The sequence below is a fragment of the Saimiri boliviensis genome, chromosome 1, assembly GCF_048565385.1.
Source record: "Saimiri boliviensis isolate mSaiBol1 chromosome 1, mSaiBol1.pri, whole genome shotgun sequence".
Lineage (NCBI taxonomy): Eukaryota > Metazoa > Chordata > Mammalia > Primates > Cebidae > Saimiri > Saimiri boliviensis.
In genome coordinates, this window is record NC_133449.1 from 26781601 (window position 1) to 26798060 (window position 16460).

At 50.4% G+C, this 16460-nt stretch overlaps 1 protein-coding gene across 2 annotated transcripts; it reads left to right on the top strand.

Moving 5' to 3' along the window:
- Window positions 1-575: 575 nt before the first annotated feature.
- Window positions 576-9639, top strand: TMEM214 (transmembrane protein 214). Of its 2 annotated transcripts, XM_003941576.3 has the most exons (17): window positions 578-819; window positions 1689-1888; window positions 2770-2920; window positions 3231-3365; window positions 3611-3693; window positions 4125-4230; window positions 4343-4424; window positions 4767-4868; window positions 5248-5389; window positions 5815-5906; window positions 6150-6198; window positions 6377-6490; window positions 6720-6837; window positions 7367-7463; window positions 7653-7821; window positions 8281-8432; window positions 8646-9639. In XM_003941576.3, exons 1-17 carry the CDS (start codon window positions 675-677, stop codon window positions 8770-8772), a joined length of 2064 nt encoding a protein of 687 aa, XP_003941625.1. In that variant the 5' UTR covers window positions 578-674; the 3' UTR covers window positions 8773-9639. The 2 variants fall into 2 exon arrangements, with proteins under 2 accessions (XP_074251429.1, XP_003941625.1); XM_074395328.1 differs by lacking the exons at window positions 8281-8432; window positions 8646-9639 and having other exon boundaries at window positions 576-819; window positions 7342-7463; window positions 7653-7739.
- Window positions 9640-16460: the final 6821 nt, after the last annotated feature.

Sequence of the window (16460 nt, forward strand, 5' to 3'; positions counted from 1 at the left end):
TGGCCAGGAGCCGCGGCTCACGCCTGTAATCCCAGCACTTTGGGAGGCCGAGGCCGGCTGATCACTTGAGGTCAAGAGTTCGAGACCAGCCTGGCCAACATGGCGAAACTCAGTTAACTAAAAATACAAAAATTATCCGGGCGTGGCAGCGGGCTCCTGTAATCCCAGCTACTTGTGAGGCTGAGGCACAAGAATCGCTTGAACCTGGAGACAGAGGTTACGGTGAGCTGAAATCGCGCTACTGCATTCCAGCCTGGGCGACGGAGCGAGACCCTGTCAATGAATCAATCAATTGATCAATAAAGGAAAGAAAAACAGTTCTACCAAGCCGCTCAATACCGTGGCCTTCACATCGGCGCTCAATGAGCGTTCTCAGAAGGGAATAGCCTCTCCTCTCAGCCTCCTCGCCTGGATGGGGCCGCAGGCTGCTGCGGAAGCCTCTTCCGCGAGCTTCTCGCCCAGGGGCGCCCGGCCCAGGGGCGCCCGGCCCAGGGGCGCCCGGCCCAGGGGCGCCCGGCCCAGGGGCGCCCGGCCCAGGGGAGGGACTACAAGTCCCAAGCTGCCTTGCGGCGGGCGCCAAGCGCGCTGGCCTGCGAGGAGACGTGGCAGAGCGCTGCGCGCCCGCTCGGGACCGGAAAGCCGGAGAAGTGGTAGAGGCGGGAGGGCTCCGACCCATGGCGGCCAAGACGGCGGGTGTGGGGCGCTGGGAGGTAGTGAAGAAGGGCCGGCGGCCTGGGGCCAGTGCTGGCGGCCGAGGCGGTGGCAGGGACCGCCGGGCACTCGGGGAGGCAAATGGAGTGTGGAAATACGACCTGACGCGTGAGTACCTGCACCGCGCCGCCGCCTACCCCGGGCCTGTCCGGCAGGGTCGCAGCGAGCCGCTCCCAGAATCTGGGCGCGAGCTCGCAGGCACATCCCCTAGTGCCACCCATGCGTTGTCTCTTTGGAGCCTCACGGGAGTTAGCTCCAGGGAAGGTTGCCGTCCTCACCTCCCAGATAAGTAAACTGAGGCCCAGTGAAGTTGTACACCTTGTCTAGGGTCATATGTCAGAGGGGCTAGGATTCTGATCTTCAGACGCTCAGTTCACTGCACACCCTCCCAGCTGTCCCGGGCGCTAGCTGGCCTCTCTGGGCAGGTGTCTGAGCTGGGAAGAGGCACTCTGGATCATTATAGACGGTGCCTTCTCTTTAAGTAACCAGCAGGTCATGGAGGGAGGGACAGGAAGCCCAGCAGTGGGAGAAATGATCTCCACACACTCAACACTCACCAAGAATTGCAGGTGACACCTGGTTCTTCCACTGAGGAGTGGAGAAAGCTTGCCACTTGCTGATGATAGAGCTGTTATGTCGGAAACAAGAGGCGTTGGGGTAGGACCAAGATGGAAAAAGCCTGTCTTCCCAGACTAGTAGTCACTCACTGAAGAAGGCGAACCTCTATATCCGATCTCTCTGCTTGTTCCCACATACTCTGATTTGTCTAATAACTGCCCCATCTTTATGAAAGTCCATGGACTCAAGAGCTGTAATCAAAGAAGCTACTCTGCCCTGCTCCTTAAGCAGTCAGAGAGGAAGGGACAGGCTCTTCCCTGCAGATGAATTAGGTGGCTGTGTGGGGAAAGGGACCACTGATAGGTGAGGCCTTGGGGACTTAAGGATGGCTCCCCTTTCTCTACCTATCTTCACCCCAGCTCCAATCCAGACCACAAGCACCCTTTATGAGCGGGGCTTTGAAAATATCATGAAGCGGCAGAATAAGGAGCAGGTCCCACCCCCTGCTGTGGAGCCTAAGAAACCAGGGAACAAGAAGCAGCCAAAGAAGGGGGCAACTCCTCCCAACCAAAACCAGAAGCAGGGCCGCTTCCGCAGCCTGGAGGAAGCACTGAAAGCTGTGAGTGTGCCTAGACTTGAGACGAAGAAAGAATGGGGGCTTGAGATGAAGAGAAGATGAAAGTTGGGAAAGGCGGATGGGCAGCTGAGAACCTGTGGGATTTGGGACACTTCAGGGTTAAGAGGAGGAGTTCAGGAAAAGATGGAAACCCAGAGGAACAGAATGCTGCAGTTAGAATAGAAAGGAAATGGAAAGTTTATAGGAAAACATGGATTGGTAAGAGGAAAGCATTGAAGACCCAGAAACACCGGAGAGGAGATAGAGAAACTGGTTATGATTTCCTGTCCTATGGAAATAGTGATCTTTCATTTTCTGCCTTGTCCTCTGTTTTCCTCTCTTTTTTTTTTTTTTTTTTGAGACAGAGTCTCCCAGGCTGAAGTGCAGTGGCGCGATCTCAGCTCACTGCAACCTCTGCCTCCCAGGTTCAAGTGATTCTCATATCTCAGCCTCCTGAGTAGCTGGGATTACAGGTGCGTGCTACCATGCCAGGCTACTTTTTGTATTTTTAGTAGAGACAGGATTTCACTATATTGGCCAGGCTGGTCTCGAACTCCTGACCTCAGATGATCCTCCTGTCTTGGCCTCACAAAGTGCTGGTATTACAGGCATAAGCCACCGTGCCCAGCCCTCTGTTTTCCTCTTGAACATGTGGAGGGCCCGAGAGGCTAGGGCCTTGAGATCAGCATTTTCAGCTGTTCCTGTTTCATACTTAAAGATGTGGGTGCAGCAGAATTGCGGCATTCCATGTTCTTATGTTTAAAAACGGAAACCCTTCTTCCTACTGCCACCTAGTTCAACCATCTTCCCACCCCTACCCCATTTCTCTACTCCCTCACTCACAGCTCGCCATGGTGGGGGGTTGGGGGGGTTGTCCCTGGCAGCTGGATGTGGCAGCCCTGCAGAAGGAACTGGACAAGAGCCAGAGCGTGTTCTCTGGAAACCCATCCATATGGTTGAAGGACCTGGCCAGCTATCTCAACTACAAACTCCAAGCTCCTCTAAGTGAACCCACGCTGAGCCAGCATACTCATGGTAAGTCTTAACTCCCTCAAGCTCAGATAAGTTTAAAGAAATTTAAAAAAGGGTGGTGGGTTAGTAACAGATCCCAGTGACTCCCATTGTCCTGATTTCCATGGGTGATTTGAGCTGTTCTCAAATCATCGTGACTGTGAATGTTTTTGGGCCTCATTCTGTGATCCTCCCTCTGGGCCTCCTCAGAGAAGGATCCTAGCCTCAGTGCAGGGCCTTCGCCTCCACTCACCATTCTCAGGGAGAGCGCCAGAGTTCTCAGAGCTGATGGGTGTGTGGTCTTAGCACTCACCTTGAGGTCTATGGGCCTTAGATTATCCCTACAGCCTGGTGAGCCGGGAGCTGCGTGGGATCATCCGGGGGCTGCTGGCGAAGGCAGCAGGGTCTCTGGAGCTGTTTTTTGACCACTGTCTGTTCACCATGCTGCAAGAGCTGGATAAGACACCAGGTGAGAGGGGCATGTGAGGGATGACCATCTTGGGAGCTGCCTCCTTTTTTTTCCTGCTTTCAGTACTGCTCAATTGTTCTGTTTCCAATAGAAAAATGTGCTAATCTTGACACTATTTTTGGAAAGGGAGGAGGAAGTTAGGAGTCAGTGGACCCGGGGCCCCGGGCTCACCCCTGAAAAATGGGAGATTTCAGGTTTGGGATGCCAAGTAACGTAAGCAGGTGTGAGAATGTGTATCTCTCCAGGGGATTCACTGCATGGTTACCGCATCTGTATCCAGGCTATCCTGCAAGACAAGCCCAAGATTGCCACTGCAAACCTAGGCAAGGTGAGCTCTTGGTGGTGGTTGGGACACCGGGAAGCTAGGACTTGGGAGCCTGGGCAGAATCTATGTTGTTGGACTCAGGTTTGGGATAGTGGAAGGCCTGTAAGCCTAGTAATAATAGGTAATGCTATCAGTACCTACTGTGTATCTGCTTTGGAAACATTGGAGGCAGGTACTGCTCTTATTTCCCATTTTTATAGATGAAAAGATTGAGCCACAGAGGAGTTCAGTAACTTTCCTAGGGTCAGTCATCCAATAAATGGCAGATATGGGCAGAGCCCACAACCTGAATCCCTATACCGCACGGCCATAGTGCTCCACTCTTGCTTGGCCTGTCTCCCTCTTCCAGTTGACATCTCCCTTCCTGCCTGGCTTTGAGGGTGCCCCTGGTATTTTGTCCTATCCCAATCTGACTTCCGCAACGGTCTCCTCAGTTCCTGGAACTCCTGAGGTCCCACCAGAGCCGACCAGCAAAATGTCTGACCATCATGTGGGCCCTGGGTCAAGCAGGTTTTGCCAACCTCACCGAGGGACTGAAAGGTAACAGGGAAGTAGGGAAGAAAGAGGGAGGGTCTTGGAGCTGGAAAACTCCTCTTTGATGCCCCCAGTAGGTGCAAACCTGAGGCTTCCCTCCTGACCTTCACCTCCACAGTGTGGCTGGGGATCATGCTGCCTGTGCTGGGCATCAAGTCTCTGTCTCCTTTTGCCATCGCATATCTGGACCGGCTGCTTGCGTGAGTAATGGGAGGGCAGCAAGGGGAAGGCTCAGGGTGTCTCAAGTAGCTGTTAGAGCAAAACAGCAGGCTGTGATCTTGGTCTCCATGGATATGAGGAAAATCAGGACCAGCTCCTCCCGCCACCTTAGAATGTGATAGGTGAGGAAGGAAATCAGGACCAGCTCCTCCCGCCACCTTAGAATGTGATAGGTGAGGAAGGAAGAAGAGGGAGCTATTAAGGGCTGGTGGATGGTGTAGAGTTTACACCCTTTTGCCTAGATGTTGGCTTAGCTGGGGTCATGGCCAAAACAGCTGGCATGGGTGGTAGTCTCCAGCGAGCCTGCTTCCTTATCCCCACAGGATGCATCCCAACCTGACCAAGGGCTTTGGCATGATCGGCCCCAAGGACTTCTTCCCACTCCTGGACTTTGCCTACATGCCTAACAACTCCCTGACACCCAGGTAGGACTGCTGTGGGGCACACCTGCTGTGAAGGGACCCCGGCACCAGAACCAGGCTACATATTCCCATCCCTTCTTTCCTAGCCATCCTAGAGCTGAGATTTGCAACCTGGAAGTTCAAGAGTGGGTTTCAAGGGAACAGTGATCCCTTAAAATTATGTGGACTCTTTAGTGTGATTGGCATATGGACATCTTCTTAGGGAGAGGGTCAATGGCTTTCAACAGATTTCCAAGGAGTCTCAGTAAAAAGATTCAGAACGATTGCAGTGTCCTCAGTGACTATTCCCCCAAGACAGGCACAGGCTCTGAAGCAAGCAAAAGGTTCACATCACACAGCTCCATTTATAGCTTAGGCCTGGCTCTCCTCCCCCCCCACCCAGCCTGCAGGAGCGGCTGTGCCAGCTCTACCCTCGACTGAAGGTGCTCGCATTTGGAGCAAAGCCGGATTCCACCCTGCACACCTTCTTCCCTTCTTTCCTGTCCAGAGCCACCCCTAGCTGTCCCCCTGAGATGAAGAAAGAGGTGAGGACGTGGTAGGAGGCTTCTTTTCCTTCCCCAGGGGTCAGCTGCAGCAGCCCTGTCTGTGGACAAAGGCCTTGCCTTCACAGAGCCCATTCTGAGGCTTTTCCCTAGCTCCCTGCCCCGCTCACTCGAGCTCACCCTCAGAAGATGAATCCCAAGGGACAGCACATTCAGATCTGGGTGGTTTCTGATGCCTGTCACTTGCAGATGAGTGCTCTTTAAGCTCAAAGCTGTAGCTCAGGAGCCCCAGCCTTCTGCTTTACAGCCTCTCAGAGAGCTCTCTGGAGTCTTGACACTTTCTCCACCCCTTAGGGTGGATGTGCGGCCTGGGTGGCCTCACTTATGGGAGGGGGATCCCCTCTTAGCACTTTCCCCCTCTGCCAGCCCCATGCCACCAGCAGCCTCTCCATCTGTCCCCCATGCAGCTCCTAAGCAACCTGACGGAGTGCCTGACGGTGGACCCCCTCAGTGCCAGTGTCTGGAGGCAGCTGTACCCTAAGCACCTGTCACAGTCCAGGCAGGTGGGGTGGGGGGCAGGCCTGTCCCTGTGCTAGAAGCAGAAGGGGAGCATGGGTCACTCTCCCATGGGCTGACACCTCTCAGACTAAGTGGGAACTTTGCTGGGGCGACCTCTAGGAAGCTGCTCCTCTGTGGGTGGGGGTGGAGCCTGAAGGAGCCAGGGCTAATGGGAGGATGGGAGGTTGGGAGGATGGGCGAGGCTGCGTGAGCCACCTGACCAGGGGTTGTGCTTTTCCCACAGTCTGCTGCTGGAGCACTTGCTCAACTCCTGGGAGCAGATTCCCAAGAAGGTGAGGAGCTGGGAGGACATGGCAGGTTGAGCCCTGTCTGGATTCTGGATTCTGAATGGATGCTCCTCAGCCACTGTCCCTTCCCTAAAAAGGGACCATGCTGGTACACTTGGCATGGGAAATGAAGCAGGATGGAAGTTCTGGATTCCCTCACAGGCCAGGCCTTTCTTGCCCATAGATACAGAAGTGTTTGCGAGAAACCATCCAGTCCTTTAAGCTTACCAACCAGGACCTGCTGAGGAAGGGCAGCGGTAACAACCAGGATGTCATCACCTGTGACACAGCCTGCAAGGTGCTGGCACCCGGCCCTCTCCAGCCCACACGCTATCTTACATCTCTGTCTCGGCACACCCGGGTTGGGCCTGTATCACATTCCTACCCTACCTGTCTATGGAGCCCCTCACTACCCCAGGGTAATGTGAAGACTTGACACTGGGACGGCCTGGCTTGAGGTCTGCCCTTGGAGGCAAAGCCCAGCCCCTCTCGCTTCTGACAACTGTCTCCTGCCTCCCTCCCCACAGGGCCTGCTGCAGCAGGTTCAGGGTCCTCGGCTGCCCTGGATGCGGCTTCTCCTTTTGCTGCTGGTCTTTGCTGTAGGCTTTCTGTGCCATGACCTCCGGTCACACAGCTCCTTTCAGGGTAAGCAGCAATTGGCAAGCAAGGAAGATGGCATGGGCGGGGCACAGAGCTTTGTAGCACACCCCCTACAGCACACGTTTTTGTCCTGACGAGTTCGCAATCCTGCTGAGTAAACACTACCATTTCCGACTGGACTAGGACTTCGCAGCATAGAAGTGCTTACATATTCATGATACCATTTAAGTAGGTGTTACCTCCTTTTAACTCCCGAGGAAATGGTCTCAGAAAGATGTAGCAATTAGCTTTAGGTCATGGCTAGTAAGTAGAAGGGCAGACCCTCAACCTGAGGCTTCCTGACGCCTGAACCAGGCTCCACCTGGCAGCCGCGTTCCTGCTCACCTGGCCCAGCAGGAGAAGGGGAAGCTCTGCATGCCTCCCTCCACAGCAGCCTGGAGCTGGCTCTGTGGCCCTCTGAGCACACAGAGCTCTGCCCAGTGCCTCGCTCTGCCTGCTCTGGGCCCTGTAGTGTGTGTCTCCGCAGTCCCTGCCCCTCTCACCTCCCAGCTCACCAGAGGCCCCCTTTACTCAGCCTCCCTTACTGGCCGGTTGCTTCGATCATCTGGTTTCTTGCCTGCTAGCCAACAAGTGTGTGCCAGCCTCTACTCCTACAGTCTGCAAGGCTACAGGTGAGCTCCTCCCAGGGAGGGGAGAGGAGAGGTGAAAGAGGGAAGGCCTGGGTATCAGGGAGGTGACAGCCAGTGGGAAGCGCTTGTGATTCTCCTTTCCCACGGCCTCCCTTTCCCGAGCTGTTTCTTGGGAGCTGAGCAGGCCTAAGGAGACTCAGAGCCTTCTTCCCCCACCTCTGACTTCCACAGCTGGCTGGAGGAGACACTGCCGATCTGGGGCTCCCACCTGCTCACTGTAGTGCGGCCCAGCTTGCAGCTGGCCTGGGCTCACACCAATGCCACAGCCAGCTTCCTTTCTGCCCACTGTGCCTCTCACCTTGCCTGGTTTGGTGACAGCCTCACCAGTCTCTCTCAGAGGGTAAGCCAGAGACAGGGAGTCAAAGAAGGGGCTGGTTGGCTGGGTGCAGTGGCTCACACCTGTAATCTCAGCACTTTGGGAGGCTGAGGCGTGCAGATCACCTGAGGTCAAGAGTTCGAGATCAGCCTGGCCAACATGGTGAAACCCTGTCTCTACTAAAGATACAAAAATTAGCTGGGCATGGTGGCGCACGCCTGTAATCCCAGATACTCAAGAGGCTGAGACAGGAGAATCACTTGAACCCAGGAGGCAGAGGTTGCAGTGAGCCGAGATCACGCCATTGCACTCCAGCCTGGGCCACAGGGCGAGACTCTGTCTCAAGAAAAAAGGAGGGGGATGCAGGGCTGGTCTTCCCAGGAGCAGAATTCTGGGCAATGGGCAGCACTGTATGGCCTGAGTCCTTCGGGCCAGGATGCAATTCCCTGGGTACTCTGACTCCATCCATTCTCCATGGTCCAGCTACAGATCCAGCTCCCTGATTCCCTGAATCAGCTGCTCCACTATCTGAGAGAGCTGCCCCTGCTTTTCTACCAGAATGTGCTGCTGCCATTGTGGCACCTCTTGCTTGAGGCCCTGGCCTGGGCCCAGGAGCACTGCCATGAGGCATGCAGGTGAGATCTTCGCCCAGGGCTCCAGCAGGATCCCCAGCAACCCCGTTCCTGGGCCCCAGGGTCAAGCCATCTCTGTCCAGTCACCCATACTGTCCCGCCCGTCACTGCCAACCCTGGCCACCCTGGGCTGAGGATTATGGGTCTAAGCTTTCAGCCCCAAGATTGACACAGCTACACACATGTATAGTCGAAAATGTGCCACTTTCCTTCCAGAGGTGAGGTGACCTGGGACTGCATGAAGACACAGCTCAGTGAGGCTGTCCACTGGACGTGGCTCTTCATCCAGGACATCACAGTGGCTTTCTTGGACTGGGCACTTGCCCTGATATCCCAGCAGTAGGCCCTCTGGCCATCGGTTTCTGTGTGGACAGACGGACCATCCAAGACTGCAACGGGGAGAAGGTGGCAGTTCTGCATGGGAGTCGGTTTGACTTGGTGCCTGAGTTCTCTCCTAGACAAGCGGTCAGTTGCCTCCACCACAGTTCTTCCATCTTTGGTGGGGACAGAGCCCAGCGGCATCTCCTCCTGCCCACAGTTTCCCTGGACTCTTCTCTGGCCCTGCTGCACATGGCCCCCAGCCTCCGTCCTTGTGCTGATGGCCTCTCACAGCTCTGCTCTCGCCCTCTGCCATCCACTTCTTTCCATCTCATTTCTAAACCCCAAACAGCTCGTCTCTAAAAAGATGGAACTCCCAGCAAGCAGCTTCTGTGTTCTTCTGACAAATGATTCCTGCTTCTCCAGACTTCAGCAGCCTCCTGTTCCCATTCTTGGTCACAGCTCTAGCCACCCACAGCAGAAGGAACAGGACTTCCAGAAGTATATAGCACCACGATGGGAAACAGCAGCCTCACCTCCACCCAAAGCCTGGGTGTGGCTGTCAGTGGACATGGGGGGCTGGATGAAAATGCCTCTCACCTCAAAAGGGCCCTCACTTCAAAATGCCTGACTTGCCCCAAATGCCTCTTTAAGCCCCTCCCTCATAGTCCTGCTTCTTCCAACTTTCCATTCCCCATCATGCTTGGGAGCTCTGCTACAAGGCTCAGCTTCTCTCCACTGTCTGCCCCACCTATCGTCTGTCTGGAGAGCAGAGCCCAGGTAGTTGTGTGCCTTGGGCCCAGGGAACCTTCCATCTGCCTGTTGAGACAGGACTCGGCATATGTTCTTGGGGATGCCTACCAGGTGGAATAAAGGACACATTTGATTTCTAGCATTCTTGTCTGCATCCTCACATAGAGATTCCCCTAGTTATGGTTCAGAATAACAAACTCTTGGGCCTTTGCCATCCTGAAGACTGTAGCCAGGGCTGTAATTAAGCTCCTAGTGGGGGAAGCCCACACCCATGGTTCTAAAGTTTGACCTGGTGGGTGTTCTAGACACTTCTCTTGCTCCCCTAATTACACTGCTTGTCACTTTATTTGTGTCCCAGATTTGTCTTAATAAGAAAAGCAGGGGGCCATCTCCTAGGGAAATTCTTGGCCAGTGACCAGGAGGTATAATTTCATTGCCAGGACCTTTTTATTTTTGACTTGAGACTATAAGAAGTTAGATAATTCTTCCTTCTGAACCACAGTTAAAAAAAAAAAAAAAGATAATTCTGCTGGTTTTTGAGTTCTTGTTTCCTTGAATGCTTCATATCAGCAGTACTAAAGATGTGCTGTACATTGCAACTCTCAAGGGCCGATTCAGCTTCCCTCACAGACTCCCACGGCGATCAGCAGGTATGATGGCCAGTTACCACCTTCACACGGTTCCCTGAGACACTCCTCTTTTTCAATGGTTTGTATATAAAGTAGCAGGTGTAGGAAAATACCGACCCAAAGTGAGGTCATGACTACAACAGCATCTCATGTTTTTGCTACCTTTCCTCTGGAATTAGCCCACAATTAGACCCCTTGCCTTCCTGGTGGCAGTTAACCATGACCATCTTCTCAGAGAAGGGCCAAGGTCTTAGGACTGCTGGGCAGGAAAATGCCTGTTGTCAAGGTGAGTTGGAAAGGTAGCAGATGTGAAAATGGGTTGGCAATGGCACAGGAAGGACAAGGTAGGTGACAACTTCTAGAAGTCCAAGGCTGCATCCGGCGAATCGAGGATGCCTTGAGTGCTGTGTTGGCTTCTAATACGTGACTACATGTACCTTGCTGGGTTCATTTAGCTTCTGACACTATAGTCCTGGGAGCAACATTTTTCATCAACTTAAATGAATTGCGGTCTCCACCTCTTACAGGAACACTGATAGCTTAATTGACTTTATTTGATAGACACAGTTTTTTGACCCAATGTTGAAATTGTCTAAAGTTTCCTGTGTGGTGGACTAGTCCAACACTGTGCCTGCTTTGCATTAAAACAGAACCAGATATCCAGAGGTTTCATTTTGCAGAGCTGTCAACAAACAGGAGTCCAAGTGGGGCCAGTAAACTGAACCAGTGTGGGCTGACAGAGTACACGACTTGGGGCCAGTAAATTTTTTTTTTTGAGACAGAGTCTCTGTCGCCAGGCTAGAGTGCAGTGGCATGATCTCGGCTCACTGCAACCTTCACCTCCTCCTGGGTTCAAGTGATTCTCCTGCCTCAGCCTCCCGAGTAGCTGGGACTATAGGCATGCACCACCAAGCTCAGTAATTTTTGTATTTTTATTAAAGACGGTGTCTCACCATGTTGGCCAGGCTGGTCTCGATCTCTTGACCCTTCATCTGCCTGCCTCAGCCTCCCAAAGTGCTGGGATTACAGGTGTCAGCCACTGCATCCGGCCTACGGCCAGTAAATTAAACCAGTGCAGGCTAGCAGAGTACACGGCAGTGATGCTGATGGGTGGGATAGTCACTCTGTAACTATTGCTGTTATGGGAAAAATAAAGGAGCTGACACCTCAGAGTGTCACATCTGGACAGTAACTTCACACAGCTGAAGTCAACCAATAACATGCCATATAACTGAAGGGCGGTTTTGAGTATGGTTTTCTCTTACTAACTTTAATTATTACCAGTTCTTTTATGGACCTGCAAATAACATGTGTGACTCACTTTGAAACTTCCTTTCGTTTTCCTAAGTCTTCAGCAGATTTCTGGATGCCTCTTGTTATTTGTATCCAGTCCACACTTCAGTTTCAGAGCAGGGCTGCTGGATGGGTAGCCTGACTTACTATGATGGATAATGTCACTAGGCAGATAATGTTGCTGAGCTCATGCCTGCTGCGTTGCCAGTCCATTCACAAAACACCACCACCATAGATAGGGTGGGTTGTTTCCCACAGAGGCAGGCACGCCTGCCCTGCCCTATTACAAAATTACCCAGTGTCAATTACGCAGGCATTTGTATTTTGTTTTAAAGAGACAGGGTCTTGCCCTGTTGCCCAGGATGGAGTGAAGTGGTTCATGATCATAGCTCACCGCAGCCTCGAACTCCTGGGTTCAACAATCCTCACACCACAGCCTCCCAAGTAACTGGGACTACAGGTGCACACCACCATGCCCGGCTACATTCTTTGTTTTATTTTTTGTAGAGATGGCTTCTCACTATGTTGTCTGGGCTGGTACCATTGATTATAAGTTCATTGATTCATATAATCAATAAACTCCAGGACTCTAGCGATCCTCCACCTCGGCTTCCCAAAGTGTCTTTGGGAAGTGTCTTTGGCTGCACCTCTCCTAAAGGAGTTTGAAGTTAAGTGGACACTTAGAATGATCTATGTTTTTACTACATGCTCTTCACAGTTCTGCTTCTAAAAGGGCTTGAGGGGAGAAAGGGCCTTGCTTTTCCCTATGTATATTCCCTTTATATTAAACAGTTTTGGCGCCCTACTTGAGGTATAAGAAGGAATTTGGAGGGAGGGTCCACTGTTCAGGGTATGAGTGAATATTTGTTAAATATTGACTATTCTGCCTGTTACTGTAAATACTGACTTCGAACGTGTTGTTGGATGTGTCTTGATATAACTTTTTACTGTGTTTGGGTTTTTTGCATGTAGAACTTGTTCTTTGCAACTTTGCTGAATTTTCTCTAATCGTTTTTTTCTAATATTTTTTGGTAGATTCGTTCGTATTTTCTATATATAAGATAATATAATCTGCAATTTATTTCTTCTTTTCCAGTTTGAATGCCTTTGATTTCTTTTCCTTGCTGAGTTGTTCTCACCAGAAATTCTAGTACAATGTTGAGTAGCAGTGGTGAAAGCAGGCATCTTTGTCTTGTTCCTGATCTTAGTGGCTGTTCCTGACTTTCACCATTGACTTTGATGTTAGCTGTGGGTTTTTCATAAATGTTCTTTATCAGGCTGAGGATAAGAAAACTATTTCTAGTTTTCTGAGTTTCTAGTTTCATGAAAGGGTGATGAATTCTGTCAAGTACCTTTTCTGCATCAGTTGAGATGTGTTTTTTCCTTCATTTTATTAATGTATTATATTACATTGAATAATTTTTTTTTTTTTTTTTTTTTTTTTTAGATCTTGCTCTGTCTCACACGCTGGAGTGCAGTGGCCAGCTCACTGCAACCTCTGCCTCCTGGGTTCAAGCGATTCTCCTGTCTCAGCCTCCCAAGTAGCTGGGATTACAGAAGTACACCACCACACCTGGCTAATTTATATATTTTTAGTAGAGATGCTGTTTCACCGTGTTGGCCAGGCTGGTCTCAAACTCCTGGCCTCAGGTGATTCACCCACCTCAGCCTCCCAAAAATGCTGGAATTACAGGCATGAGGCCCAGCCTACACTGATTTATTTTTCCTATGTTGAACACCCTTACATTCCTTCAATAAATCTAACCTGGTCATGGTATTCTTCTTTTAATATGCTATTGGATTTAGTTTGCTCATATTTTGTTGAGGATTTTTGCATCAATATTCATAAGGAATCTTGATCTGTAGTTTTCTTGTGGTTTTTTTGTCTGGCTGTGCCATCAGGATGTTGCTGGCCTCATATAATCAATTAGAAAGTGTTCCCTCCTCAGGCCAGGCACAGTGGCTCACACCGGTAATCCCAGCACGTTGGGAGGCTGAGGTGGGTTGATCACAAGGTTAAGAGTTCAAGACCAACCTGGCCAAGATGGCAAAATCCCGTCTGTACTAAAAATACAAAAATTAGCTGGGCGTGGTGGCACACGCCTGTAATCCCAGCTACTTGGGAGGGGGAGGCAGAGAACTGCTTGAACGAGGGTGGCAGAGGTTGCAGTGAGCCAAGATCACACCACTTGCACTCCAGCCTGAGTGACAGAACAAGACTCCATCTCCAAAAAAAAAAAAAAAAGAAAGAAAAGAAAGTATTCCCTTCTTTGGCCGGTCATGGTGGCTCACTCCTGTAACCCCTCCTCTTTGGGAGGCTGAGGCAGGCAGATCACGAGGTCAGGAGTTCAAGAGCAGCCTGGCCAACATGGTGAAACCCCAGCTCTACTAAAAATACAAAAATTAGCCAGGCGTGGTGGCAGGCACCTGTAATCCCAGCTACTCAGGAAGCCGAGGCAGGAGAATCACTTGAACCCGAGAGACAGAGTTTGCAGTGAGCCAAGACCACACCATTGCATTCCAGCCTGGTTGACAAAGCAAGACTCTTTGTCTCTAGAAAAAAAAAGTGTTCCTTTCTTTTCTATTTTTTTTCAAATGGTTTTAAAGGATTGGTGTTACCTTCATTTAGTGATCTAAGAAAAAAAGGATTGGTGTTAATTCTTGTTGTAGGGCTGTTGGGTCCCACAGGGTCGTGGGGTGTCCCTTATGCTGTGTTGAGGTGCAGGATCTGAGAAGTAAAGAGACAGGACACTAAAGAACTGCTGAAGAGCAGCTAGGCTCAGGGGGCCTCGAAACCTGTGAGCGGAGATCATCAAGAGCCCTAAATGCCCAGAAGCATCTGTATTTATTAGGTACAAGCAGGGAGCAGGGTTGTGAGTGAGGTCATCATCTATAGGCTTAGTAATAGGGCATACATAATCACGTGAGTCACAAGTGAGGGGGCCACCCCATTATGTCATTTGGGCAGAGAGGTGGGCCATGCGCAGTAGGGGGCCATGCTATGTGCAGTAGTAGAGGGTCGTGTACAGAAAAGGGGTCCACCCCCATTAGGTCACCGAGGCAAGGAGGTGGGCTGTGTGCAACAGGTGTTGTGCACAACACTTCTTATCTGGGGGCTGGAGACTTCAAAGGATTTCGAACAGAAGGATACTGTAAGCCAATGCAGTGGGAGCTGACAGACTTGAGCTATTCTCTTACGATATTTATGGGAGGATGATTTGAGCTAGCACAGAAGCGAGAAAAGACTGACAAGGTATACAGCCTCGGTGACTGGTCACACCAGAGGGGTTCTTCTCCCTCGGTTATTTCCAGGATCTCAGGCCTGAGGCTTACTTTCCACAGGAACTGGATGCGAGGTACTACAACTCCTTTATCAGGAGGAGAGGCTCTTGCTCCAAGCCTGCCATACAGCGTATGCCCTTTCAGGCAGGGACGCCACCGCCTGGGTCTTTGGTTCTTGTCCTGGTCTGGCTGTTTTCCCATGTACTGCTTCTGTTCTGTGACTGCTCTAGGCATTCCTCGTACTATAAACTACTATATGGTTATATGGAAGGATTGTATAAATCAGCACTAAATGTGTCAGTACAGGTCCGACTACAAAACCTATACGATTATATAGAAAGATTATACAGAACTAAGTATACTAGATATAAGTATTAAGTATGATTATATAAGATAGATATATGTAAGCAGTAAGTTATACTTCAGGTACTAATTCTATAGACTAATACATGATTACATACAAGAGATTATATAAGGAAATAGCTGAGTAATAACACTATAAACTAAGATATTCTTCAGGCACTAATTGTGCCTGGGGTCTGGAAAGTTCTCCTTCCTTGGTGCCCATAGCGGGTGTTACCTACATTTGTTAAATGTTTGGTAATATTCACTTGAAGCCTTCTGATCCTGTACTTCTTTCTGTCGAGAAGTTTGTTTGTTTGTTGTTGTTGTTGTTGTTGTTGTTGTCTGAGACAAAGTCTCACTCTTGTTGCCCAGGCTGGAGTACCGTGTTGCGATCTCGGCTCACTGCAGCTTCTGCCTCTCAGGTTCAAGCGATTCTCCTGCCTCAGCCTCCTGAGTAGCTGGGACTACAGGCTCGTGCCACCCTGCCCAGCCAATTTTTTGTATTTTCAGTAGAGACGGGGTTTCACCAGTTGGCCAGGATGGTCTCAATCTCTTGACCTCATGATCTGCCTACCTTGGCCTCCCAAAGTGCTGGAATTACAGGCATAAGCCGCCACACCCAGCCAACTCCACTCTAATATTATTTCCTTGCTACTGCTTGCTTTGGGTTTAGCTTGCTCTTCTTTTCCTAGTTCCATAAGGTATAAACTTAGGTTATTGATTTTAAACCTTTTCTTCTTTTTTTATGTAGGCATCCACAGCTCTATATTTCCCTCTGGGCACTGCTTTCACTGCATCCCCTAAGTTTTGCTGTGTTGTACTTTTGTTTTCATTCATAAATCTCTTAAGTATTTTAAAATTTCCCTTGCGGTTTTTTTTTCTTTAATCCATTGGTTGCTTGAGTGTCCTAGATAATTTTTGAATTGTCAATTTTTCCGTATGTTACTGATTTCAAGCTTCATTCTATTGTGTTTAGAGAAGATACTTTGTATGATTTCAATCCTTTTAAATTTATTGAGACTTGCTTTGTTGCCTAACGTGTGGTCTATCCTGAAGAATGTTCCATTTGCACCTGAGTAGAATGTATATTCTGCTGTTGTTAGGTGGAGTGTTCTTTGTATGTCTATTAGGTCTAGTTGGTTTACAATGTTGATCGACTCCTCCATTTCCTTATTGACCTTCTGTCTAGATGTTCTATCTGTTGCAAAGTGGAATACTGAAAACTCTATTATTGTATAACTCTTTTTCTTTTTTTGAGATGAAGTCTCACTCTGTCAACTAGGCTAAACTGTAGTGGTGCGATCTTGGCTCACCGCAACCTCTGCCTCACGGGTTCAACCGATTCTCCCGCCTCAGCCTCCCGAGTAGCTGAGATTACAGGCGCGCGCCACCACGCCTGGCTAATTTTTTA

What these genes read in the sequence shown, in the direction of transcription:
- TMEM214 (XM_003941576.3), top strand. Translation starts at nt 675, where the DNA reads ATGGCGGCCAAGACGGCGGGTGTGGGGCGCTGGGAGGTAGTGAAGAAG. An exon ending in GTGGAAATACGACCTGACGC is followed by an intron (nt 820 to 1,688) that starts GTGAGTACCTGC and finishes TCTTCACCCCAG; the next exon opens with CTCCAATCCAGACCACAAGC. An exon ending in AGAGCTGGATAAGACACCAG is followed by an intron (nt 3,366 to 3,610) that starts GTGAGAGGGGCA and finishes GTATCTCTCCAG; the next exon opens with GGGATTCACTGCATGGTTAC.